The sequence below is a fragment of the Paramisgurnus dabryanus genome, chromosome 22 (genome assembly GCF_030506205.2).
Source record: "Paramisgurnus dabryanus chromosome 22, PD_genome_1.1, whole genome shotgun sequence".
In the NCBI taxonomy this organism is placed as follows: domain Eukaryota; kingdom Metazoa; phylum Chordata; class Actinopteri; order Cypriniformes; family Cobitidae; genus Paramisgurnus; species Paramisgurnus dabryanus.
The window spans coordinates 28415637-28443282 of NC_133358.1; the positions used below are offsets into that span (position 1 = coordinate 28415637).

Below are 27646 nucleotides of genomic sequence, written 5' to 3' on the forward strand. Positions count from 1 at the left end.
GATTTCTACTGCTCAATACAGGTCACCACAGATTCCCTACAGATTGCCACGGATTCACTACAGATTCAATTTAGATTCAACACAGATTTGCCACAGATTCAATAGAGATTCACTACAGAATCAATTTAGATTCACCACAGATTCATCAGATTCACTACAGATTCAATTTAGATTCACCACAGATTAAATTTAGATTCACCACAGATTCAATAGAGATTCACTACAGATTAAATTCAGATTCACCACAGATTCAAAAAAGATTCAATTCAGATTCACCATAGATTTGCAACAGATTGAATACAAATTCACTATAGATTCAATACAGATTCACAACAGATTCAATACAGATTCACCATCGATTCAATACAGATTCAATTTAGATTAACTACAGCTTCAGTACAGATCGCCACAGATTCAATTCAGATTTGCCACAAATTTACTGCAGATTCGCCACAGATTCAATAAAGATTCACTACAGATTCAATTCAGATTCACCATAGATTCAATACAGAATAACTACAGCTTTGTTTCAGATTCACTACAGCTTCAGTACAGATCGCCACAGATTCAATACAGATTCACCAAGCATGGTTGTGCCCTTTATACCTTAAAGTTCCCTTTTTACCTCATGGCAAGTAAACTGAGAACTGTTTGAATTGGGTAATGTTACTAGCTTACATGGGCTTTAATTTAGTTTTTTAAAATAAGGAATATTTATCACTTTAAAATATTTATATAAAGTAAAACATATATACACTATATTACAAAATAGGTGAGAAGCCATGAAATTAAGGTGCGGATGTAAAATGTCTTTTATTATCTGTAAGTCTGTATACAAATATTGAGCTTCAGAGCTTCTAACCATATGATTGGCCCACTGCAGTTTCAACACATTGCAATGCAACAAACAGTAAGAGGTTTTAGTCCAGAGGGACAAATAAGTAAAATCCTCTTAAGCGCTAAAAACATTTTGGCAAGCAAATATTTAATAGTAAATAACCAAAATGTTTCATTAAAAAATAAGTAGAAGAAGCAAATCTTCCCAGCGCAGCATGTTGGATTTTGATCAGCCAGATATTTTGCCACAAGCAAACATTAAGTGATAAATCCCAGTAAAGTATCTCTGATGTGAGCTATAAGCACTTTGAATCTTGTGATGACTGCTGTTTAATGGGTAATCTCTAACGATAATCTCTCTATGGATCAACGCTAAGAAACCAATGCCCTTAGTGAGACCTCATCCTTAACTAATGTCACAAACATGTCATTTGTTTAACAGCTCGCGTATAGAGACATGCGATTGGATTAACTGTACATTCTTCAATAGCACTTGTTTACTGTGTGTGCATGTGTGTGTGTGTTACAGATTCCCCTCGGACCGAAAAGAAAGACATCAAATGCCCGACCCCGGGCTGTGACGGGACAGGTCATGTGACCGGTCTCTATCCACATCACCGGAGCCTGTCGGGATGCCCACACAAAGTCAGAGTTCCCCCAGAGAGTGAGTCTGTTCTCACGTTACGCATCACTTCCTGAAGACATTAGACACACTTCACCCATTCACGGTGATACAATGCAAAACAGAACAAATACAATTAGCGGTTAACAATACTGTAATCGTTTATAGCCCATAAATATTCATGCTTTACTAATGATCAGGGACTGGTTACACAAATACCATGGGATAAAATATTACTTCTGGTTGCTTAACTAAACGTCCCCTATTATATTCAGCGTATAAATGCATTTGCAAAAGCCATGAAGTGCTTCCAGTATAAATAGTGTACTATGAAAACATATGGGTGATTCTCGCGAAATTAGACTTATGAGGTGTCATAAAAAAGTGAGAGTATCAAAATAAGAAACAGATACAAACATCTCTTCATGTACTATTTTGCACATGATTTCAAATGACATCATACAAACCAATTTTGTTGTTTTTTCCACATTTAAGGGGAACATTTTCATTACCGCAACGTGTCTATGACTGGATTTGGGTTCTTTGACATGGAAATATTTATAATTTAAAAATCAAAAAAATAATAAGCTTCAGTGCATGTTATACTATAAACATTTACAGTAAAGAAACATGTGGTATTTGGTGATCATTGGTAAATGTAGAGACAATAATAAGGAATATAAATGTGTCCAAGAAAAAAGTTCTCATCCTCCGCAACAATTTTCAATCATTGTTTAAGCCCTCAAGGAACTAACATTTTCAAAAAAAATTGTTGTAAGGGACATAATTGACTGTGACACTCAAGATGGCTACCAGGTAAGCAGTTCTTATTTTTTTTGTCTCTGGATAAAAATTGAAAGATTTTTGTCATAGTACCTAGACAACTTTTTAGTTCTCATTACCGAATCATGAGTTTGTGAATGCATATATTTAATGTAATTTCATGTTGCGGTAATGATTATCATTATAAAAAATTATCTAAAAAATTTAAATAATTTATAGGAAATATGTTTTAAATCCTCTAAAAATAATGGTTAAAGTTCAGACCTTAATCTTATATGTGCAAAAAAAATAGGCTTTAAGAGCTTTTTAAAAATTCTTGACACGGATTTCGTGAGAATAACCCACATGTATGCGTGTTATTTATTTATTATGATGGACCACAAAAAACATTTAATATGTTTATGTGCAATATGTATCTCAGTCTAAATGCATTCCAGTTATGTACACATAAATGCAAAGTATTTACATAATTTCACTACGGATGGTTTTGATAAAGTTTTTAACCAGTCGAGGTTTGTTTCCAGAGAAAATGCTTATTGAATACGCGTCCTGTGAAGGACTTTTCACTCCCTGTTTTCTGCATTTGAAAGTAGAACAACAAACATTCACCATTAAACAGCGATGCGACAAAAGAAAGGGAAATGTAATTAAGTTTTTCCTCTTTTTTTCCTTCCAATATAAAAGCCTGTACTCCTAAACCAGAGGCGGCATTCTGCGAATCAAAGGACCCGCGGATGCAGCCTTTAAATAAATGGATGTCCACATCCTCCAAACTAATTGAAAATTATAAACAGCAAAAAGTTACTTAGGATATTGGATGGAACTTTAACAATATGTGTGTGTGGTAGTCATCATGGTTTGTTTGTAGTCGTGGTGTGTTTGGATGTTGATGTTTGAAGAGGAAGCTAATTTAAAATGTTCAATTTACAAAAAGTGAGTTTTTGGCTTTAACCAGCCTGGATAAGAATGAAATCTTTCAGTATGCCGGTTGTTCTCCTTACATCAGGGTGTCATGCACATATAATCGAGATTACACTCATTTGTAGTTTATTTAATAAAAATTTAGCTTTATATGATTTTCTGTTTGTATAACATAATCTTTGCTTTTGTCTTCTAGTTCTTGCAATGCACGAGAATGTCCTAAAATGTCCGACCCCCGGCTGTACAGGGCGAGGTCATGTTAATAGCAACCGTAGCACGCATAGAAGGTAAGCACAATGATTATTTGGTGTTCAAAATCTAACATTACCCTGATTTACAACAGTAGGTTTATAATAAGTAGGGCTGGGTAAAAAAATATAGTTTCTGCGCTTTTATTCGATCTTCAGTTTAATGAAACAATAAAAGGTTTTATGGGCCTGTTTTGAACCTGTTTTTAATTTTGAAAACTGTTTTATTTCATGTTTCAAGTTGTTGAAATCAGCACTCTTACACATTACAATGTTTTTTGTTTTGCAGGAATCTGCATTGTTCAGTGTGCATTGTTCGCACATATTTATAATGTTTATAAATGTTTGTTAAACATAAGTTACGCGTGGGCCTACTCTTAAAGGAACAGTATGTAGGATTGTGGCCAAAACTGGTATTGCAATCACAAACCTTGTGGCTAAAACTGGTAATGCAATCACACAACTGGTGGCCAATACGCAAAATGACAACATAAACATCAGTTGAGGCTGCAACTCCACTTTTTAAATGACAATATCCTTGCCAGGCCACTGATGTCAGTGATATAAATATTTGAAATGAAAATAAATTCTTAATGTCTAGTGACATATCAGGGCCATTTTATGATTAATTGATATAAATTTCTTACATACTGTTCCTTTAAATGTGTTTTTCCTGCCTGATCTCACAAGAATTTGTACATATTTTACAAATTGTACAAAAATGGATGAACAAATTAATACGAATTAGCCACCTCATAAAATACGACCGAATTGCCAAGAGATAGTGTTGGTATTTCATTGATATAGCTAAGTGGCACGGTTTCAGTTACCAGCATTTATATTTAAATATGGATGAAAAAAAAATTTTTTTTTATGAAATATTTATAACTAATCGATATTGTATCGAATAGAAATTGAATTGAATCAAAACCATACGAATAATAATTTAATCGAATAGCCAAATTGTTCGCAATACCCAGCCATAATAATAAGAAATTGAGCTATTAGGTCGGATTTCGCGGAAATGTCAACATAAATATACGTATCTTGCAATTGTATACTTCAAACAGAGATGGCGACAGAGAGGCAAAAGTTACAGACCGCATCTTTAAAGATTATTCCTTACTTATTGTAAACTTGAAATTTACTTTGCAATCACAAATTAATGTTGTTTAAAATAATGCGCTTATAGTTAACTTACCTCTGTAAGTAAAAAAAGTGTTTTAAAGCATTAACTGAATTAAAGCATCTTATATGGTCAAGCAAGTTTAATTTTTCTGCAGACAGATGCTATTAAAACTCGAATATTGACTAAATAAGAAAGATGAAGTTTGCTGGAATAACGCAAGCCAAATGTTAATGACACTTAAAAAGAGAATACTATAAAACAACGAGGTGTTTATTGCATGCAGACTCTTAGATTCACTTTAATTGTACTATTACTGTTTAATGCATCCCATTTCAATTAAAATATAAAGTTAATAACTCGAACAAGACTTCAAAACAACTGACTAAGATGAACCATGAATATGCTAACTTCGTTTTCTCATCTTAGTCTCTCGGGCTGTCCGATAGCTGCAGCGGAGAAGATCTCCAAACCACAGGAGGAGACGGCGAAGTGCAGACTTATGACAGAGAGAATGGCCAGGTAATAAAACAACATCGAGACATTTAGAAATTAAAGAAACAGGCTGTTAAAAGGTAAACAAAACACTTAAATTGCATTTGTTCTTCATTCAGACCTTTAGGAAACATGAAGAAGTTTGACTTCACGTACAGATTTGCACATCCCATGGCAGCGTTGCAGGCCGGCGTATCTAAAGACATGGAGAAGTTCAGTAAAGGCCAATTCGACTACGCCAGCTTTGATGCCCAGGTCTTTGGCAAGCCGACGCAGATGGCATCTGACCAAACCCACGAGTCTTCGCACTTTTCTGACCGTGAGTGTCTGTTTAGTTTAAAATGTAAAGTTGCTCAGCATGCACAGACATTAAAATGATATTTTTGTGATACGATAGAGAGTAACTATTTCGGATACATAAAATCCCGTGACTCCTGGATGATAAACGGTTGATTCAGTATTAGATTATAAAGGAAGGACCCAAGCAACATTTGAGAACCAAAACATGGGAGTATTTTGCCTTAAACCGTAAAGCAATGTGCTAAAGCAGTTTAAATGATAACAAACGCATCGCAACCACTTATAAACCCTGGCATTGTGGCGGCAAGCTAGGCACAGGCAAACACCAGTCACGTTTCCTCCCGAAAATGTAAAAATCTATGATAATATTTTAATCAGTCCATCTGTCTCAGTATTATATTATCAATGTATCTCTCTCTCTCTCTCTCTCTCTCTCTCTCTCTCTCTCTCTCTCAATTTTCCTTTATTGAAATAAATACATTTGTATTGCCAAAGCATCTGTCTATAGAAAAAAAGGTGTATGTAGTGTAAATCTCTCTCTCTCTCTATACTAACTATACCTCTCTCTCTCAGCATCTGCACAATACTCCAGTTTTCTGGGTCCCTGCAGTCGCATGCTTGTGACCGGAGACAACAGCCCCGTTGGCCACAAAGCCCAAAGCAACGGCCTCCAGTCCAACATCACGTCCGCATCCATCCTCAACCTCTCCACCCGTTGCCGAGACAACAGCGAGGCCCTGCCCCCTGGCCGGCCCCTGGCATCATCCACAAAGGTAATCAAATTAGACCACTCAGAAAAAGGTATTTAATGTGGTCATTCTGAAACAACTGTGATTTGTGTATGAAAAAGAGAGAGTAACATCAAAAGACACTTTTTGGCACACAGAACTGTTTGCCTCTGGTGGCACAACAACAAGAGAGTGCCGCTTTTTTCTTTTCAGTTTTTTTTTTACCCACGCTGTCCCTAAAGCTTTAATGTACACAAAGGAGAATTTGTGTAATCACATCAAAACGAGTTGGGAGGAATACAATCACAGCTTCTTTCTCCATAACAATTATAAAGCTTTTTGTAAAACATGTGGCCGTGTATTCTGGGTTTGCGCTAATGGTAACGCCGTGTCGTCCGCAGGGCTTTTTTTCCACTGCAGATGGCCGAAGACATTTTGCTAAGTAATATATTATCCTAGATAAGCTCGCACAGATCCTTTGGCGTTGATCTCTAACAGACGATCTATGAGAAGTTGGATTAAATCAATTGGTTGAGGGATTTATAGACGGCACACTTTTATTTAAATTAAAAAAGTCACCAGATTATACTACGAAAAATGAATGCTGAATGAAATATGTGTCTGTATTGTCTTTGCTAAACGCAAAACATTGTTAAAGATTTATTAAATGCATCCCATGGCTTAAGTTGGCCTAATGGTTAGTATATGATATACAATGCTTAACAAATTTATTAGACCAGGTGTAATGTAAATTTCTTAAGCACTATACATCTAATGCTTGTGCAACCCCACCTCAAGACATTTCATTGTATAGTGATGAAATATATGATTTATTTATTCGTTTTCATGGACACGGTTTTCTACGGACCCCCTAAGGGGACATGGAGTAAAAATTATATAAAGCTTAGTTTCGTGTGTACATGTGAAAGTATCGCAAGCGTACGTGAAAGCGAAAGTTTCATGTGCACAAGCAAAACGAAACTTTTTAGAAAAATTCTGCACATGAAGGTTTCGCGTAATCACGCAAAAGTTTCACGTGAGAACGCAAAAGTTTCACGTGAGCACATGAAACTAAACTTTACGGTAGTTTTCCATGTCAATGATGTCCATGTCTTTTTCGTGTTTCTCAGCGCAAATTTCTATAAATAGTTTTTCTTGTCCCTAGCACGACTTTCTTTTTCGTGTCATTTTATGTATTGTTTGTTCCTTTTTTTCTATTTTTAAATCATTGTCGCTTGGGGTTAGATTTGGGATTTGGGTTAGGATGTAATTTTCGAACCACAACCACAAATGACAATGGTAAAAAAAAGAGAGTGCTGAGTGACACGAAAAAGACATTCATGTTCAGTGAAACGAAAAAAGCAGAAAATCGTTTCTATGAACACAAATAAATAAATAAATAAAATATTTTGTGACTTATCACAACTTGCCTTGAGATTGGGTTGTACTGTGATGGATGTTTGAATATACAGTAACTTGCAACATTTTCTGCACTTATCTTAAATAAAAAATGTGCAACAAGTAAAAGTATTTTTATTTTATTTTACTAACCCTCTAGATAAACACATACTGATGGGTACTGTCGAGCAAGTGTTCATTGTTATATAATAATCACCAAGTTAACCTCCATCATTTGACAGTAGCGGGTCTTCCACCTCTTTGAAAAAAATCGAAACTGAGAAGAAGTCAGAGAAGTATGTGATGAAACGTTTCACACACCTACACACCGAACAGAGCGTTCGTAGTCGCAGCACTCAGTGGGCAGAGAGCAGGTATACTGTACATAAACTGAGCGAATGAATTAAACAGTGTTAGCCGATCTGTCATCTGCGTCGAAATGTCTTTATGCATGTTAAGTATCTTGATTTCCCTGTTTGTGCCAAGCCGCTTGCTTTTTTCTAAGAATACAGCTTATCGTCTTACAGCATTTCATGGAAGTGTGGGTGAAAAACATCACCTCAGTTGTTTCTGATGCTGTAGAGAATGACAGTAGATTTTGGAAGTTTGTTCCAGCTGGTTGAGAGCGCTGGAGAGTTGGATTTACACTTTTTTAAATAAAGGTAGTTTGTCAGACCGTATGGTTTCATAAAGGACCTTTAACATCTACAGAACCATTCTCTTTCACATAAGCTTTTTGTAGTAGAAAAAGGTTCGACAGAGTATAACTAACGAAATGGTTCCTTTAATTGAAGGGTTCTTTGGAGAACCCCCAAATTATTATTTTGTGGCATCTCTGTGAAGAATCCTTTAGCCATCCTTTAGTGCTTCCATATTTGAGGAATAATCTTATAGCGATTAGTTTGTGAGTTTGATAAGCTTTTGAAAACAGACTTAAAACAGTAAAATATTTGGGGAATAATTGGTATCACACATTTTAAGTAGTTAATGAGTTTCATAAAAACTCTACGCTAGAGCTGTACTCATATACCGCCACATCTGTCTGCGATAAAACTTAAGACATTAAACAAAGCTGAGATTTTTTTTATTATTGCTTTACTGTAAATAAACTCTTTACATGTCTGACATCTGGATAGCTGTCAGAGAATAAAACTATAACAAACACATCTGTCCATTACCAGAAAATTCTGTCTGTCTGACCATGTCTGTCTGATCATCTCTTTATCTATCTATCTATCTGTCTGTCTGTCTGTCTGACCATCTCTTTATCTATCTGTCTGTCTGTCTGTCTGTCTCTCTGTCTGTCTGATCATCTCTTTATCTATCTGTCTGTCTGACCATCTATCTGTCTGTCTGTCTGTCTGCCTGCCTGCCCATCTCTTTATCTATCTGTATGTCTGTGTCTGTCTGTCTGTTTGTCTGTCTGACCATCTATCTATCTGTCTGTCTGTCTGTCTGTCTGTCTGTCTGACCATCTCTTTATCTGTCTGTCTGTCTGTCTGTCTGTCTGTCTGACAATATATCTATCTATCTATCTATCTATCTATCTATCTATCTATCTATCTATCTATCTATCTATCTATCTATCTATCTATCTATCTATCTATCTGTCTGTCTGTCTGACAATATATTTTTCTGTCTGTCTGTCTGTCTGTCTGACCATCTCTTTATCTGTCTGTCTGTCTGTCTGTCTGTCTGACAATCTATCTATCTATCTATCTGTCTGTCTGTCTGTCTGTCTGTCTGTCTGACCATCTCTTTATCTATCTGTCTATCTATCTGTCTGTCTGACCATCTATCTGTCTGTCTGTCTGCCTGCCTGCCCATCTCTTTATCTATCTGTCTGTCTGTGTCTGTCTGTCTGTTTGTCTGTCTGACCATCTATCTGTCTGTCTGTCTGTCTGTCTGTCTGTCTGTCTGTCTGTCTGACCGACCATCTCTTTATCTATCTATCTATCTATCTATCTGTCTATCTATCTATCTATCTATCTATCTATCTATCTACTGTATGTCTGTCAGTCATTCTGTCTGCCTGGGTCTATCTGACCATATCTTTATTTGTCTGTCTGTCTGTCTGTCTGTCTGTCTGTCTGTCTGTCTGTCTGTCTGTCTGTCTGACCATCACTTTATCTGTCTGTCTGTCTGACCATCTATCTATCTATCTATCTATCTATCTATCTATCTATCTATCTATCTATCTATCTATCTATCTATCTATCTATCTATCTATCTATCTATCTATCTATCTATCTATCTATCTACTGTATGTCTGTCAGTCATTCTGTCTGCCTGTGTCTATCTGACCATCTCTTTATCTGTCTGTCTGTCTGTCTGTCTGTCTGTCTGACCATCTATCTATCTATCTATCTATCTATCTATCTATCTATCTATCTATCTATCTATCTATCTATCTATCTATCTATCTATCTATCTATCTATCTATCTATCTATCTACTGTATGTCTGTCAGTCATTCTGTCTGCCTGTGTCTATCTGACCATCTCTTTATCTGTCTGTCTGTCTGTCTGTCTGTCTGTCTGACCATCTATCTATCTATCTATCTATCTATCTATCTATCTATCTATCTATCTATCTATCTATCTATCTATCTATCTATCTATCTATCTATCTATCTACTGTATGTCTGTCAGTCATTCTGTCTGCCTGTGTCTATCTGACCATCTCTTTATCTATCTGTCTGTCTGTCTGACCATCACTTTATCTGTCTGTCTGTCTTTCTGTCTGCCTGCCTGTCTGACAATCTCTTTATCTGTCTGTCTGTTTGACCATCTCTTTACCTATATGTCTGTCTGTCTGACCTTCTCTTTATCTATCTGTCTGTCTGTGTCTGTCTTTATGTTTGTCGGTCTGTGTCTGTCTTGTGCTCTTTCTGAAGTATTTTAATTTTTTCGCCATAATTGTAGAGCACTGTGTGCGGTTTTTAGCCCTACTGAAAAAAAGCTGGTTTAAGAGGGTTTTTGAACACTATTTTATTGGTCACCCACCAGCTTGACAAGGCAGGAAGACCAGCTGACCCACCAGCTAAACCAGCTGCTTTTATCATAAACCAGTTAAGACCAACCAACCAGCTTAGGCTGGTTTTAGCTGTTTTTCACTAGGGAGGGCATCAGTGGGTACTTTCAAAAACCTTACCTTAATCTCCATAATATCCTGGTCTATAGTTGTTCTTTGGCTGTTTCTTCAATGTACAGTAAGTCTATGACACTTTAGTACAAGCATTGTATTTCTTCTGTCCTCCAGGATTCCCTCATTGAGGTAGATGAGAATGGAACACTGGATCTGAGTATGAAGAAGAAGAGAGATAAAGCGAGGGAATCTCCTGTGATGCCAGCATTAGGAGAAGCTTTGTTCACCCCACCTGAACCTTCTCTAGCCAAAGCGGCAGGACTCCAGATCTCACCGGCCATCTACCGTGTCCTCTACGAGCAGGACACATGGGACACGCCATTAAACTTCAGCAAAACCCCTGTCCAGCAGGACAAAGAGGTGAGAGATTGAAGAGGCAGATCATGCTTTCTACCTGCTGATGGATGAAGAAACAGACACAGACAGCATAATGTTTGTATTCATGTTTTTCATTATCTTTGTATGAAATTGGCAAATTACTTCTTCAAAAAACTACATTAATAATATTATTTTTAAAACTTATTTAAATAATTAATTTGGCTGGATAGTGAAAATAAATACATGCATACACAGGAGTCACATCTTCTGTATTGTTTATAAACATCCTCATGTTGTTAGTTAAATCTAGAGATTGTGCAAAGCATGGTTGTTTTTTTTTTTTTTTTTTTTTATATAAATTTCTAAACTTTTCATTAATTCCATATGTTTGATGCATTTTAATACTTTACATATATTTTAACAAATATAATAGAAATTAGAAATACAGTTTTTCTCAGTCGCTGTGGTACAATTCTCAGATCAGAATTGAAATTCTCAAAACTGCTTGTTCAATTCTCACATCATTGTGTCACTTGTGCACATCAAAAAAGCAGTTTCTTATTTCTTTGAACAAGTTGCAAATGCTTTGGTACATCCATGCAAATAATTATGTACAATTCTCTTATTTTTTCTACATTATCGATTGCTTATGTCATGTTGATCAAAATGTATTATAATGGGTCTCTGTTGAATAGTCTTACCCCCCACAACATTTAGGCATTGGTTCATAGTATAAGTCTTTACTTGCAAAATGGTTGAACAAGTTCTCATAATACAGGGTTTGGTCAAACATATTTCCTTACATTTCCATTAGATGTTTTTTTCTAAATCTGTCCTGAATTGGTAAATTGCTCGCAGGTGAATCTTGACTTTCTCTAACAGACAGAAACGTCCCCCAGCAAGCAAAAACCGAGATGTTGAAATGATGGCTAACTATAGACCCAATAGAATGACCCAATTGAATTTGGTTACATGCCATTTTTGGCCATATAACTTGAAGATGTATGATATTCCAACATGTAAGCAAAGTCAACAAGTGTTCAAGGTGTTTGCTTTCATTTCTTTTACAAGTATACACATCGTCTATTCTTGGGTCATGGTTAGACGTCTATTAGACTTTTACTGACAGCCAAAATTTAGCCTTGTTTTAGCCAAACATGTTTCCTGGGTCAGGAGGTGGAAGAGATATTGTCCCATGTTCACATTTCTACTTTTATGTTATGCAGTGCTGTCTTTTCCTTTCTGTATCATTATGACATGGTCTGTCAACCAATGACAGTACAAACAGTAAAAGCGTAAATGTAAATTTTGTCCAGTCTCTTGCAATCAAACTCCCACATAACTTAGACTAAGGTATAACTTACAATTTACAATACTTGTCATCAAATCTTTAGCCATAGTTTACATCAGAACATCCCTCCAGAGTAAACTGTTATAATGACAACATGACTAAACAATTTGACTGTCTTATCCGTACACAATGACACAAGGACTTGTTATTCTGATGGCACTGACATGTTCATTGACACAGATATTTAATTTTGAGAGATGAACTAAGGATTTTGAGTAAAAGAGTGGCTTTTGCAGGTTATCCATGGTGTTTTGCTATTTGTACGAATTGTTTTGAGAAATGCACTTACTGTTTTGCAAATTGTGAGTATGATTCGAGAAATGTACCAAAGCGACTGAGAAAAACTGTAATAAAGAATGAGTGTCCAAACTTACAAGAAAAAGAAGCATAAGAAAAAGTTTCAGATTGTAAAAAGAAAGGTGCTTAAAAGTTTCTTCATAGTGTCTTATACACATCAAATGCTAAGCGTTCCTTGTTTTAGATTTCTCGCGGGATTTAACTTCGTGTCATGCAAATTTTTTGCTTGAGTTGTATATTTTCAACTTGATAGACTCGTTTGAGGCAAATAGCGTGTGTTTTCGCATCAATCCCGCCGCCCGAGTTTGCATCTATTCGCGTCTTTGCATTGACTTCGTATGTAATCTACTCACGCAAACCATTGAATTTGCATTTAGTGTGTACGCCCAATTAGAAGAACCAGTTCTTTCATACACTCTAAAAATGATTAGTTGACTTTACTTTAAAAAATTTTGGAAACCTGTTGCGTTACAAAAATAAGTAAGCAATTTTCCATACTGTTACGTATCCTTGTTGTTTTGACGTATGTTGTTGCATATGTGTACCAGAGGATACGTTCCGGGTTTTCTCAGTTTTTTTAGAATCTAACTTTCTATAATCTAAAAAACCCTTTTCACTACAAAAACGTTAGGGGTGGGCACCGATAAATGCTGATATATACTAATAATGCGTGGCAGATAACTATTCTGTATCACACAGCCGATATTATTCACAGCTATTTCATGTACTACGGCTTTTGATTAGTGAGTCCTTATCGATCTAAAATCACTGTTAGTTTGAGTCATTTATAGAGGGTATGCATTGACGTCACTTTTCCACGTGACCACACCGGAGCACGCCCTGTTGAGTGGCAAACATTCAACAAAATGGCTGATTTTCATAGCAGCTGCTTCAAAAATGCCTGTAAAACTGACTATTATTAGCTTAAATTGAATTTACAGATGTGGCCTTTAAAAATGCGCGTTTTCTCCCGCGGCATTCGCCAATTCGTCTCGCAGAGTCTCGCAGCATTCTGCAAGTGCTTTCAGGGGGGCTACTTTCCATTTTCCCCTAATGTGTTTCGCTTCACAGAATATCCACCAGGTGGCGCATAAAATATTGCATTGCCGTTGTTTCCAGAAGTTAATAAAGGCATTGCTGAATATTTTACATTGCTACTGTATTAAAACAGCAAAGTGATATGTCAACCCCTTCTTGCCAGCATAACAGCGCATACAACTATTAAGATACGTGCAATTCGAATTTATAGGAAGTGCAACAGAGAATTTAGTTTTAGCCTAATAAACGCGACTCTATTTACAATGAATATCTTAATTATTTGTGTTGTCGAATTTTGACACCGTTTCATTGTTTGTTCATAATATTTATAATTGTCAGTTTTTCTAAAAGTATCAATATTTTAAAGAGATTAATGTGGTATAAAAAAGACATGTTTTAAAGTTAAAAATGTTGTAAAAAATATAGTAGTATTCTTATATTTTAAGAATAACAATATGATACATTTATACTGCGCTAAAATGCTTTACATATGGAAAGAGGAATTCTTCTCAACCACCAATAAAGTTTACAAATTATTCTTTAGAAAAAAGGCGTTTAAACTCATGCGGGCTGTACAGTTGGCATATGATATCTTTTTATTTCGTTTTTACATATTTATATTTATAAAATCTTTAATAATAGGCTACCTTTCTTGCGCATATCAGTGTTTCTACGTAATTCATAATTGTAAAAAATATTATTGTAAAATAGAATATCACTAAAATAATTTATTAAAGTAACTTAATAAAATGTCTTAATGTCACTTATGTGTTTTTTTAGTTGGTCAAACCAAAATAATTGACGCGAACAGAGAAACTGTGCCTTTTGCGGACGAAAAACACCTCCAAAATGTTGAGTTTATGAATATTTACAATATGTACTTTGTGAAATGTGTGTGTAAAATAATCAATTTTATAACATGTGGCTGTAGAGACAAACACGCCGCATCGCCTTCCAGATATCTTACACGTTCGCATTCAACACTTTTCAAAACTTATTCAATCTAATTAATAATTATAAATTATGACATGAGAAAATTAGAAGTGTGCAAAAGAGCCAATTCAGATATTGTTAATTAAAGCTGTTTTATACACCTTCCTGCCTTGTTTAAATTAACAAGCATTTTATTTGCCACTGTCAACACGTTTTGTGATTGATTTAATGATTTATTACAGAAACTTATATGAAGCAAAGCTATTGTACTAAGCATCTTTATATATATAAATATATATGTATATGTTATAAATGTTGTAAAAAATATATTAGTATTCTTATATATTAAGAATAACAATATGATACATTTATATTGCGTTAAAATGCGTTACATATGGAAAGAGGAATTATTCTCAACCACCACCAATAAAGTTTAAACATTATTCTTTAGAAAAACGCCTCCGAAGTGTTGAGTTTATGAATATTTACACTTACAATATATACTTTGTGAAATGTGTGTTTAAAATAATAAATTTCATAACTGTAAAGACAAACACGCCGCATTGCATGATTTTATAAATACCGAGGTCCATATAAGTATTTTCCAGGGCATGCACCCCAGGAAAAAAAGCTTCTTATTTCCCTGCTCTACATATATGAATTTTAATACATCAGGGGCCGGATTCACGAAAACATTCTTAAGACAAAAAATAAGAAAGTTCTTAAGATAAATTATAAGAAGTTCGTAAGAATGTTCCTAAGTGCAATTCTCAAACATTTCTTAAGAAGTTCTCAAATTTTTTCTTAAGAATATCTTAAATTTGTGTCTTAAGAATAAAATGACAAGCTTTGGAATGAATTATGATACCCTGCTAATGATGTAATAAACTTATTAATCTTTTGACTAACGTTACCTTGCGATCATTAACGCGATACAAACGAGTGATACATTAAGACTATAGAGAATGTTATTCGCTGTTGTAACAGAGGCCAGCTAGTATTAAGGCGGTGCGGTGAGTAAATATCATTTCCTAACGTCGCAATCGGTCCGTCGTTCGGGTCGAGCGCACTGGGCGTGCGTGCTTCACTCTCCGTGCTCACGGCTTCGTCTCCCGCGCTCGCGCGTCAAGAGACGGACGCGGAGGGTGCAGCGTGCCCGCGGTTTCAGATCCCCTCGACTCACATGACAAAGCGATTACCGGTTCGCCTCCCGCTTAGAGCGGCTTTTAGCTGTTAAGTAATTTCACAATGAATGTAGACTATTACTGAGGAAGTTAAATGTTTGCTAATATTATCACTAATACTTATTTGTTTTTCATGACATATTACTGAGTAAGCCATTAAACTTCATTATATGAGTGTGAAATTCCTCTTTAAACTAATCTTTGTGAAGTAAATTGATTAAATTGCCATTTCAGACTACAAAATAGCCTACAACATGTCACATTTAAAACAATCACATTAACTTATAAAACATCTTACATTTTGAGATTTAGGACTACTGTAAGGTTGTCCTAACTTTAAGATGTTATTTAAGATAGTTTATTTTTCGAGAATTGGAATTCTTCCTAAATTTTTTCTTAAGAACATACTTAAGGAAAAAAATAAGAACTTTCTTAAGAAGCTTTTTTGAGAATACAAAATATTCTTAATTTTTTTCTTAAGCTTGAATTTAAGATAAAAATGTCAGTTAAGAAGATTTTTCTTCTTAAGAATGTTTTGTGAATCCGGCCCCAGAAAACCAAAGAATCAAATACCTATAGATTTCAAACCATGTCAGTATGCAGAAGACTTGTGTTGGTCATTAGGAATACATTGTAATAATTATTTTACCATCCTGGGCACACTGCTGCACACTTTCTCTTCTTTTGTTTATTTGTTTATTTAACTTTAATGACTTCAACAGGTACTGTTTTTTAGGCTTTAAGACTGAATGCAATAAAATGTTCAAGCCAAAATATGAACATTTAAACTCCGTGCACGCGCGCTACGGGTGGATGAAGCGTTGTACCGCGCACGTGATGCATCGCGTTTTCAAGTTCAAGCTTAGCAGAAGTCCAGTGCAACACAGGGAATCTAATCATTATACAGTTAAAAACATATCTTCAAGAATTAAAGGGTGGCGTTGAATGTTGTAAATAAACATGCTGAATAACGGAAAGTGAATTACTGGAGGGAGAGAAAGCAGCGCATTAAATTTGGACACCCAAGTGCTCAGCGGCATTAATGTTTCTTGTCCTGTCACCTTGACAGTCACTACGGTTTCATTTTTCTCGTCAATAAACTGCTGTATAATAGTCAGTGTTTGATTACTTACATCTCTCTTGCACTTCCACTAACTGCGCATCTGACCTCTGTGTTGCACCTCTGTCTGCCTGGTTTGATTTCATTGGTCATCTCGGTTTCATTTTGACTTTATCTTACTTAATAGACCCTTTAACTGTTTGTACACCATGATGACATGTCACTGTATGCGTGCGCATTTAGGCAACGGAGGTATGGCAAGAATCAGCAGTGAAGCAACCTACCCATTACACAAAAAATGCACACGGCCGCGCCGCTCTCAGTGTGTCTGCATCTATGAAAAAAATGTGCACCACCTGCATGCAGAGAGCACGCGCGCTGCCTGCACGACATCCAATCACTGCAGTCCCACGTTGGTTTGGATGATGGGACCGTACCAGTACAGCTCAGCAGTGGTGTAGTCTACTAGGAATTGTAAAGGATCTCCATATACCCGCTAAAAGTAGCGTGAGGATGCGTAACAGCATGGTTTTGTGACATTTCAAACTTTTAGTACACTGTAAACCCAAATTAGTAAGCAGAACTCAAAAAAATTAAGGCAACTCGTTGCCTCAAAATTTTTAAGTTCATGAACTTAAAACACAATTTCTTTTAGAGGTTAAATATTTTGATTACTTGTAACATAAACCTTTTGATTATAATTAAATTAAAAGTTCTTATTAAAGTCTACTCAATAATTTTCAGTTACATTGACTCATGGCATTAAGTTAACATTACTAAAAAAAAATAAGTACACAAAGAAGCACTTTTAAGTTATGTAAACTCAATGTTTTTATTTTTGTTCAGTTTTTTTTTAATTACACATTACTCAAAACCTTTGACACACAAAACTCAAAATCACATGGCTCAAAACTTAATTTTTTTGAGGCAACTCGTTGCCTCAAATATTTTGAGTACAGACAACTTAAACAGTTTGAATTACATTGTGTTTCACAAAATTTTTGCCCTTTCCATTTAAAATGGCAGTGTCAATTTAAAAGACCAACACAGACAACAATTCAAGTCACAAATACCGTTTGAAAATACAAAGGCACATTGTGCATATTGTGAAGAAAACACATTTTTAGATACATTTCTACATACACATCAAGTCCTTTTTGAGACTCTGTTACTTGGATGACACTTTTCCATCATCAAGGCAAAGTAACATTTGAGTGAATTCAAGTGTGTTGTCAGTCGCCTGGGATAGCTGAGGTGTAGTGCATAGATCAGTCCAAACATTACCAGAAAGGCATCAGTAAATCTGCAGAGGTTGACCAAATCTCGCTTTCAACGATGACAGATTTTCTCAGGCTGGAAGTGAACTGGACTTGTGTCGTCATCTATGATGACTGTAAGGAGGGCCTTTACAACATCTTAAAGCTCTGGCTCATCAGATGTGTCCTGCAAAATAAAACAGATATTAAAGCAAAAACTGGTTACACATGGCAAATACCAAGGGTAAATAGTTTTTTATTAATTAATTTTTGAAAAATTTTCAATTATTTACAGCAGGTTTAGTGCAAAAATAAAGGCATAAATCTAGTCATGACATATGTTAAACAAACAATATTGCTACAGAACAACAGACAGAAAGTGATTTTAAAAGATGTGTGAACAAGGAACACATCAGTGTTCTAAAGGAGCCAGCCAAGCTACCAGTACATCCAAGTTGATAATATGCTCCAAAACCTATAAAGATAAATGCCTTATCTTGTTTAAAGAGCACCTATTATACGATTCATGAATTATATTTTATTTTTTGGGGGGTTGTCAGTGTGTATTAGTACATGTTAAGTAATCGATGACGCAAGTTATCCTCTCCAACTTAAATCTCTTTTCTTGACTACTACAAACACATGGATTGTAGGCAACAGTTTACTTCCATGGCCTGTTGACGTGAACACGACGATCATTATCATAATCCCGCCTGTTTCTGACTCACAGCCTGTAAAGAATTTTTAAAGATTTAAAGAAGACTTAACCATGACTCAATCACGAGTTTTGTGCAGTTCAGAATAGCGCTTGTTTGTTACGCAGAACATAACAGATTGGTAAGGTAAGGATACTAAAACGTTAAAACCATGCCTGCATTTGTGATCGTAGAAGCGACAAACAACCAGCGCTACTCTGCACTGCTCAAAACTTGTGTTTGAATAATGGTTTAGTCAATAAATTCTTTAAATATGAAAACATAAGCGGGCGGGATTATGATAATGACCGTCGAGTCCAGATCAACAGGCTTAGGAAGTAAACTGTTGCCTACAATCCATGTGTTTGTTGTAATCCAAGAAAAGAGATTTAAGTTGGACACAATAACTCACGTCATTGTTTACATTGGGATTTGTAAATTTTGCATATCATTAACATGTACTAATACACACTTACACACCAAAGGAAATGAAAAATCATGAAAAACATGTTCTTCTAATAATAGTAGTGTATATTTTCCAAAAAAAAAAAAAAAACACTCACTGTGCAGGTCCTGAAGAACCCTGAGACGTCCTCATGTTTATAGACTGGAAGGAGATGAAGAGCAGCGATACACTTGGTGTGTATGTCACGTACCTCCTATAATGATAAAACACCATAGAACATAACTGAACTGTAAATGTTAAACTTGTAATGCAATCAGACAAATAAGTGAAGAAAATGTAGCATTCAAAATTGAATCATTAAACTTGTCAAATGCTTTTCAACTTTCCTCTTTCAATTAAGAATAACACCCATAAAATATTTAACAATATCTTTACCTGTTAATCGTAAATTCTTAGGATTTCAGTCAAAGCATTTGATGTCTTCCCAATTTTGGTGGTCTTTCTAGACTGATGACTCTTTTCAGGAAGAGGATGTCGGTCAAGCTCAGAGCAGAATATGTTGGGCAGGTTCTGTATTGTAATTCGTTGGAAGTCTAAATACACCTACATTTTTAAACAAAGACAACACAGTTATTTTAATTATGTGAATCTGGTAAATCTAACCCTCCCATAAAGCATAAAACAGCCCCTGAATGTGGTATAGGTTATCAGGAAAGGAATAACAAGAAAAAGTGCCACTACACATTACCTCAGACTCTATTTGAGTGCAGGCCAGAGTTCCATAAGGTTTTTCACTGGTGGGCATGTCTTCACTATGGTCTGTTGCCGCAGGTCAAATGCTGTCTGCATCCTCTTTCTTATAAGTGAAGAGGATGAAATATAAATCTTTAATGAAAGTGTGTCATATTTGTAGTTGAAATGTAACATTCATTTCAAATTTGGTTCCTATTTGACCGAGAAAAGGAGTGTTTGTAGTCTCACCCATAGATATGTATAAAGGCTAGATGTCTTACGGCAGAGTCTCTAACGTCCTCACCTGGCGGCCATCTTACCTCAGACAGTTCGCTCACTCTGAGCATTGAGTTTAATGGTGCAGGTACTTTTAAATGACCATAACTTGCTCAATGCTATACCAATTTTCAAACGGTTTGGTTTCTTACAAACATTATTAACGGGGCTATAATTCTGGATGCTTCAACATTTTTCATGAATTTTTTCTATTTTTTTAGTATAAGCATGCAGTGTCATAGGTACATCTTTGACGTTTATAACAAACCGTTTGAAAATCTGTACAAAATTAAGCAAGTTATGGTCATTTAAAAGTACCTATACCGTTAAAACTCAATGCTACGAGTGAGCGTCATGTAGTAAGATGGCCGCCAAAATGCGGACGTTCCACTCAATTGGCCAGCAGCACGGGCGAGAAATCTAGCCTTTATACATATCTATGGTCTCACCCCCTCAACAAAGATATTGGACTTCCTGCTTTCAATGATGCAAAATGATGATTTTTACATAATTGAAAGAAGGAAGTGCAACACTGAAATCTGTATTTCTCCGTGGCAACTGAGAAAATGATGCACGACCATTGAAAAACATGTTCTAACTATACAAAGCTTAATGCAAATGGGTGAAGTGTCCCTTTAAATATTTGCAATCTGTCAGTAAAAGAAGATGAGCACAACTTACACTGCCAAATCATTTTGCAGCCAGCCACCTGAAAGGCAAACAAAATGCATGTTAGCAAGTGTATAGCTCCATTAAATCAGGAGAACTTGAAACAGTTTGAGTAGAATTCCTCATACTTAATACTGAGTAACGTATAAGTTAACCAACAGTTTACATGATTATTGAACTTCCGAACACATGTGAAGGCAGCAAAAGTTGAAACTTTAGACCCATTTCTACGGTCTGATTAAGTGATTATCATTACATGCATCTTGCGTCTTTATATATTTTCTGCTTTTGTTGTCAGTTCTGTTTCATAACCAAGACATCGATGATAAACACACACCATAAAGAACTGAGATTTTGGCTATATTTTATCACACACACAGCGCATGCACAGCTTATGTCTTTGTAACTGTGTTTATTTACATACGAACTATGTTCGTGCTTATATATCCAAACAGTTGATAACAGTGACAGGTTTTAAAAACGCTGACCGCCATAGATAGGTTGATCTGAATATGCTGCTTCTCCCTTCCGAATCACACACATTACACTTTAATGTTTAATCACACACGCGAGAAAAGCGAGACCACGCGGGGCAGTACTGACGTGTTTCCCACTAAAGGAAAGCGACAGTTTATCCAAAACCCAGCCGCCACGGCAACGCGACTTCGGTGTTTCCAGGTTATTTACTTTATGTCCACATCAGACAACATTGGCAACGGCTGTTTTTTTGTATCGCGGGGGACGCAATCAACTGTTCATTAGAAAAAACACATTTAACACTTACCGTGAAACCGATGGTGCTGATTACTGCCGACAGCTTGAAGTTCGAATGCAGTCAATTGTGGCGCCAAGCCGGCAACGTCATTCCCACGTTGCGCGTTCCGGTTCTCACGCACGCGCTGATCTTGGACCACGTGAGTGTCGTAAGCCAATAAAATGATGGACCTAACCTAATTCAAAATTAAACTTTTTTCAAACGTATATTAATGTTATCTGTGATAAATTCAAATAAACATCTAATGTTGAACCCACTGGCATGGTCAATGAAATTACAATTCTGAGACCCTAATTTGAAGTGAATGTGTGTGTATATTTTAAATGTTAACCATTTTAAAATTTATATCATTTAATGACACTGACACACGCACGCACACGTTACTGATGTCAGACGCTTGACAGTTGAAACAACAAAAATAAGTACATTGAAATTATACTCTTAAGTGAAAATCAACTTAATCTGCAAATAGTTTCAGTAAATTAAAAATATTGAGTTTAATTTACTCACAATTTAAAAAAAGTCTCAGAAACGCAAAACATTTGAGTTAGTAGAACTTTTTTAGAAAATTAAGTTTATACTACTCAATCAATTTAATTATTTTGAGCATTTGGGTTTACAGTGTAATAGTGAAGCACTGGCATGCTACACTTGCTACTTTAGCGGGTTGATATTGCGCAAATGCTCTCGGTCTCTTCAAGGTCTACGCGAATTAGAGGTTTGTTATAAGACTCCGTTATACATCATGTCTCTTCTAATTGCACAGAAAAAAATGAATCAAATGATGCGCATTTAAGTCGGATTTTTATGGAGAATAGGCTTTGTGACCGTTTAACCCCACGTGGACCGAACAAGAAACGTATGCTTTCATGGAGTCCGTGTATGACATCTCCTTTATTTAGTTTGACATATTTTTATTTATATGCATTTAATAATACCGTAAGATCATAATGTATACACTGTAAAAATGATTCAGTGGCTTTGTAACTGTAGGCTATCTAAAATAAATGATTAAATTAACTTAATGTCAGTTATGTGTTTTTTATGTGTTTATTTTCTTCTAATTAATATTATTTGCATTTAAAATCAACTTTAAAAAAATGTACGTTTTACGCCTAACTTGAACTATGATGTACTTACTATTTTTACATTGATATTATTTGAGAAAATGTAGGCAAAAAAATAAATTAATAATAAGTAGAACAAATGTTAATTTTAAAAAATCCCATATAGCCAACAGGTTTTAATCAGCAACAGAGAAACTGCGCCTTTTGCCGATGACAAACACCTCAGAAACTCCTCGAATTTATGAATTTTTACACTCACAATATGATTTTATTTACTTACTACAAAAATATAACTCATTATACAAATTTATTCAACACCATTGCACACTTTATATCGAGTTTCATACCATGTAAAGGAAAACATGATAATATAAAAAGTATAGTAATGCAGAAAAGCGCATTACAACCATGTTCAGGCTATTAAAAACGTTCAGATGCAAAAATGAACTAAATGTACAATTAGATAAACTAGTTAATGATATTGCGCAAATGCTCTCGGTCTCTTCAAGGTCTACGCGAATAGAGGTTTGTTACAAGACTCAGTTATACATCACGTCTCTTCTAATTGCACAGAAAAAAATGAATCAAATGATGCGCATTTAAGTCGGATTTTTATGGAGAATAGGCTATGTGACCGTTTAACCCACGTGGACCGAACAAGAAAACGTATCCTTTCATGGAGTCCGTGTATGACATCTCTTTTATTTAGTTTTACATATTATGCATTTAATAATACCGTAAGATCACAATGTATACACTGTAAAAATGATTCAGTGGCTTTGTAAATGTAGGCTATCTAAAATAAATGATTAAAGTAACTTAATAAAATCTTTTAATGTCAGTTATGTGATTTTTTTTTAGTTAGACAAACCAAAATTAATGACTAGAAATAGATATTTGGTTTAAAATGTACATATTTTATTTGATGTATACGCCTTAATAATATAAGTATTTAATTTACAGATTATTTTAATCAATATATTTGATAATGTCAGAATTATATATTTAAGTTTTTAAACCTGTAATAATTGCTTTCTTCAAATTAATATTATTTGTATTTAACATCAACTTAAAAAAATGTACGTTTTACGCCTAACTTGAACTATGATTTACTTACTATTTTTACATTGATATTATTTGAGTAAATGTAGGCAAAAAAAAATAAATAATAAGTAGAACAAATGTTAATTTAAAAAAAATCCCATATAGCCAACGGGTTTTAATCAGCAACAGAGAAACTGCGCCTTTTGCCGATGACAAACACCTCAGAAACTCCTCGAATTGAATATTTGCACTTACAACATGATTTTATTTACTTACTACAAAATATAACACATTATACAAATGTATTCAACATCATTGCACACTTTATATCGAGTTTCATACCATGTAAAGGAAAACATGATAATATAAAAAGTACAGTAATGCAGAAAAGCGCATTACAACCTTGTTCAGGCTATTAAAAACGTTCAGATGCAAAAATGAACTAAATAATTAGATAAACTAGTTAATGATATTGCGCAAATGCTCTCGGTTTCTTCAAAGGTCTTTGCGAATTATTTTGTTATAAGACTCCGTTATCATCACGTCTCTTCTACTGTAAGTGTACACAAAAAAAGACGAATGATCCGCGTTTAAGTCAGATTTTTATGAAGAATATTTGACTGTTTATGTAACTGGCAAAAGAAAACTTCGTGTCAAAAAGCTTGCATGTGACATCAAAGTACTGCCAGCGCACCGAGAATCCCTGTCATGTTACTTCAATATCATATAGTATGCTTAAAGCATAAAGTCGAGCACACATTGTCGTCAGTATGCCCTACTTGAAACACGACTGCCCTCTACAGGTTTTTTATTTCCTGCGTCCCCCACCGAATCCCCCTTCTGCGGGATCTCGCAGAATTTCGGAAGTCTCCGCGGCATTCTGCTTTCAGAGACGCGCATTTTTAAAGGCCACATCTGTAGTTGGACTTGATAGCAGAGGTGGACAATACTTAGTTACATTAGTTACATTTTCCAAGCATCTGTGCTTTATTAGGATGTTTATATTGGGAAAAATTTTACTTCACTACTTTCTAAAGCATATAATCATACTGTGTATTCTTTAATATTGCATATTAAAATGTATTTAATACCCAATTACATTAAAATTGTGTACTTTTACTTGAGTAAAAGTACGTTAATGTACTTAAATATTAAATGTAAAACAAACACGTGTATTTATGAAATGTAAAGATTAAAAATTATGATAATATGCTTTGGAATGTATGTTTAAAAAAAACAGAGATCAAATACAAATACTTGAAAAAATACTTTTAAGTAGAAAGTAAAACCTCTGCTTGATAGTGACACTAGCAACTTGTCAACCCACCTGTGGTCTGTGGACGTTGGCATGAACGATTAATTTACTTCTCCTTTCGGTGTTTTTGGGCAGTCTGTAAAACGATAGCTCCAAATTCTTGTTAAATCTGTTAGTACCGTCTATCGCACAACAGCTGTTTCCCATTTAGACGCGTTTTCGCTGATTTCACACTGTACACAAATGCTCTGTCTTTTGCCACTCAGTGGGCGTAACCGCATTCACTTCCGCCGTCACGTGCATACCCTCTATAACATGCATTTGAAAAAGCAACACTCGTCAAACATAATAATTATACATATATTCCTTATTATCATGAAAATACCTGAAAAGTTTTGAAGAACAGCAATATAAATATATCCTTAAGCCATTTCCTGCTCATAGGTGCGTGTGTACGGTTCTTCGTCTACAGCGCATATTGAGTTTCTGCACGAGAGCGCCCTCTGGCTTTTGGATGTAGCGGCATTTCAATGTAACTTTCATTGAGAAGCATAACAAGCACCCCTAAAAAAACTTTTTTGTTTGTGTGAAAGGTGTTAAAGGTTATTTATGGAACCATTCAGCAAAAAAAAAAAAATCTTCCATGGCATTGTGAAGCACCAGAGTGTGGATGAAAGAGCAATATTGACCTGAGGAAACTACATATTCATGACATCAAAATGATCTCATTCGGTCAGACACAACTTTAGGCAGAATGTGACAAAAAACTGGAAAATAAATTTTACATGAATGTTTCTGGGAAGCTAAAAATGGTTGATCCTCTCTGGAATCTAAAACAGAGTTGTCTGTTTGTCTGATACTCCCCTGACATCTGGTGCTCAAAGATACTTAAAATAAGGTTTTACATCCAGCTCGACTATTAAAAATACTATGCGGGATTATGCAGGAGTTTAAATGGATATATTGGTTTACTAAGTATACTTAAGCAACAATAGAGGTCTCAGAGATCTTGTGTGCTTACAGATCTTCATCATATGTTTTCCTATGATAACTACACAGTGCCTCTTGTCTTTTAGATGGATCAGTTGGAGAACTCGACACATGAGGATAAAGTTTACAATGGGGATGTGAACATGGCAAATGCAAAAAACAAGATGCTTATAAGAGACAGCAAAAAAGAGTTAATGAGGTATTAACATTATTTTGTATATTGTCTCTATGTCACAGTCCTGTAGCTTGTGCTAATGTGTAATGCATTAGTCAGATGCTGTTATCCAAAGTATTACAAGCTATACATTTTATCAGTATGTGTGTTTACTGGGATCAAACCTATGACCTTTTGCACTGCTATGCTACAGGAACACTATAAACTTATGTCATGTGCATCTATGTTTCATGATCTGAACATTTGGGGTTTGAAATCTCATTCGCGCTGAATACAATATAAAGCATCTTCTTCTCTGCAGTTGTCCGACACCAGGTTGTGACGGTAGTGGTCATGTGACTGGAAATTACGCTTCACACAGAAGGTGAGGGACTTTATCCTGTTAAACCTAAGATATAGATGAAAGATGTAGCTTTTGCAAGCAGAAACCAGAGACAGCTGTTCATTTATTTTGGCATTGTCCTCATGAATCTCTTTTCTGGTCAAATGTACTTAATTTTATTGTTGACAATGTTGAAGAAAGTTTTACTTTACGGTGGAAAGATGTTCTTTTAGGGATTACTGATAAACAGACCCACACTTATTTTAGTAATTTTTTTATTTTTATGGTAAAATTTCAAATTTTTCCTGTGTAAAATATCAGGAAAAAACATGTTTTATTGCATTTAAAAATGAAGTAACAAGTGTTATATTGATACGATATTGCTCTCAAAAAACTGCAAAGCTATCCATATTTTACAAGTAAAGTATGTACTCTGTTCAAAGTCTTTTTATAAAATTGTTTGTATTTGATACCTCCCCCTAGCACTTGAAATGTGACTTGAACAGTTTCATTGTGTTGCATTTACACTTATTGTTTTGCTTATATTTTCTTTAATAAGAAAAAAAATCTGTTAAAAAAATCCCTACAAAATAAATGTTCCTACACTGCAAAAATTACTTTCTTTCTTAGTGATTTTGTCCTGTTTTTTAAGTACAAATATTTAAACATTCTTAAATCAAGACAAATATAATTTGAAAAAAAAGAAAAGTTTATTTTTTGGACAAAATAATTAAGTAAATGTGTGCATACAATTTTTTTTAAAATCTGCAAATGTTTTTTATTTCTTAAACCCTTTTTAAAGAAAAATTAAGCGAATATTTTCTTACCCCATTGGCTGATTTTTTTTGCAATTTCGCTTTAATTTAATATTTTATTGTCTAAAAAGTAGACTTATTTTCTCAGATTATTTTGCTCATCAAGAAAATGTATCTTGATTTAAGATTTTTTTTATATTCGTACTAAAAACAAGACAAAAATACTAAGTAAGAAAAGTCATTTTTTGCAGTGTAAGGTTCTTTATCAGGCTGTATGGTTTCATAAATTCTTTGTTAAATTAAAATCATAAATGAAACCTTTAGAAAAATAAGGCTATAGGTACTAACCAACAGCAATTCGTTAATTTAATATGTTTTCTTTAATAAAAATGTAAAGTTTAAGATTGTTTTATGTTATACATTTTCTTTGGGGGGCCGCAAAGG

At 34.9% G+C, this 27646-nt stretch overlaps 1 protein-coding gene and 1 long non-coding RNA gene across 5 annotated transcripts in view; one reads left to right on the forward strand and one right to left on the reverse strand.

Moving 5' to 3' along the window:
• Window positions 1-27646, forward strand: part of st18 (ST18 C2H2C-type zinc finger transcription factor) — a 70796-nt gene that overhangs the window by 33648 nt on the left and 9502 nt on the right. For all 4 annotated transcript variants that reach the window (XM_065258608.2, XM_065258610.2, XM_065258609.2 and 1 more), the window contains 8 exons: window positions 1367-1501; window positions 3360-3450; window positions 4967-5059; window positions 5152-5351; window positions 5906-6105; window positions 10719-10964; window positions 26037-26149; window positions 26427-26489. In XM_065258608.2, coding sequence (XP_065114680.1) covers window positions 1367-1501; window positions 3360-3450; window positions 4967-5059; window positions 5152-5351; window positions 5906-6105; window positions 10719-10964; window positions 26037-26149; window positions 26427-26489 — 1141 coding nt within the window. The remainder of the gene's footprint in view (window positions 1-1366; window positions 1502-3359; window positions 3451-4966; window positions 5060-5151; window positions 5352-5905; window positions 6106-10718; window positions 10965-26036; window positions 26150-26426; window positions 26490-27646) is intronic.
• On the reverse strand, window positions 19675-22195 carry LOC135740349 (uncharacterized). The gene is made up of 4 exons (XR_010529177.2): window positions 21604-22195; window positions 20832-20859; window positions 19891-19998; window positions 19675-19745 (listed from the first exon to the last, which is right to left on the reverse strand). It is a non-coding gene; the product is annotated as an uncharacterized lncRNA (long non-coding RNA).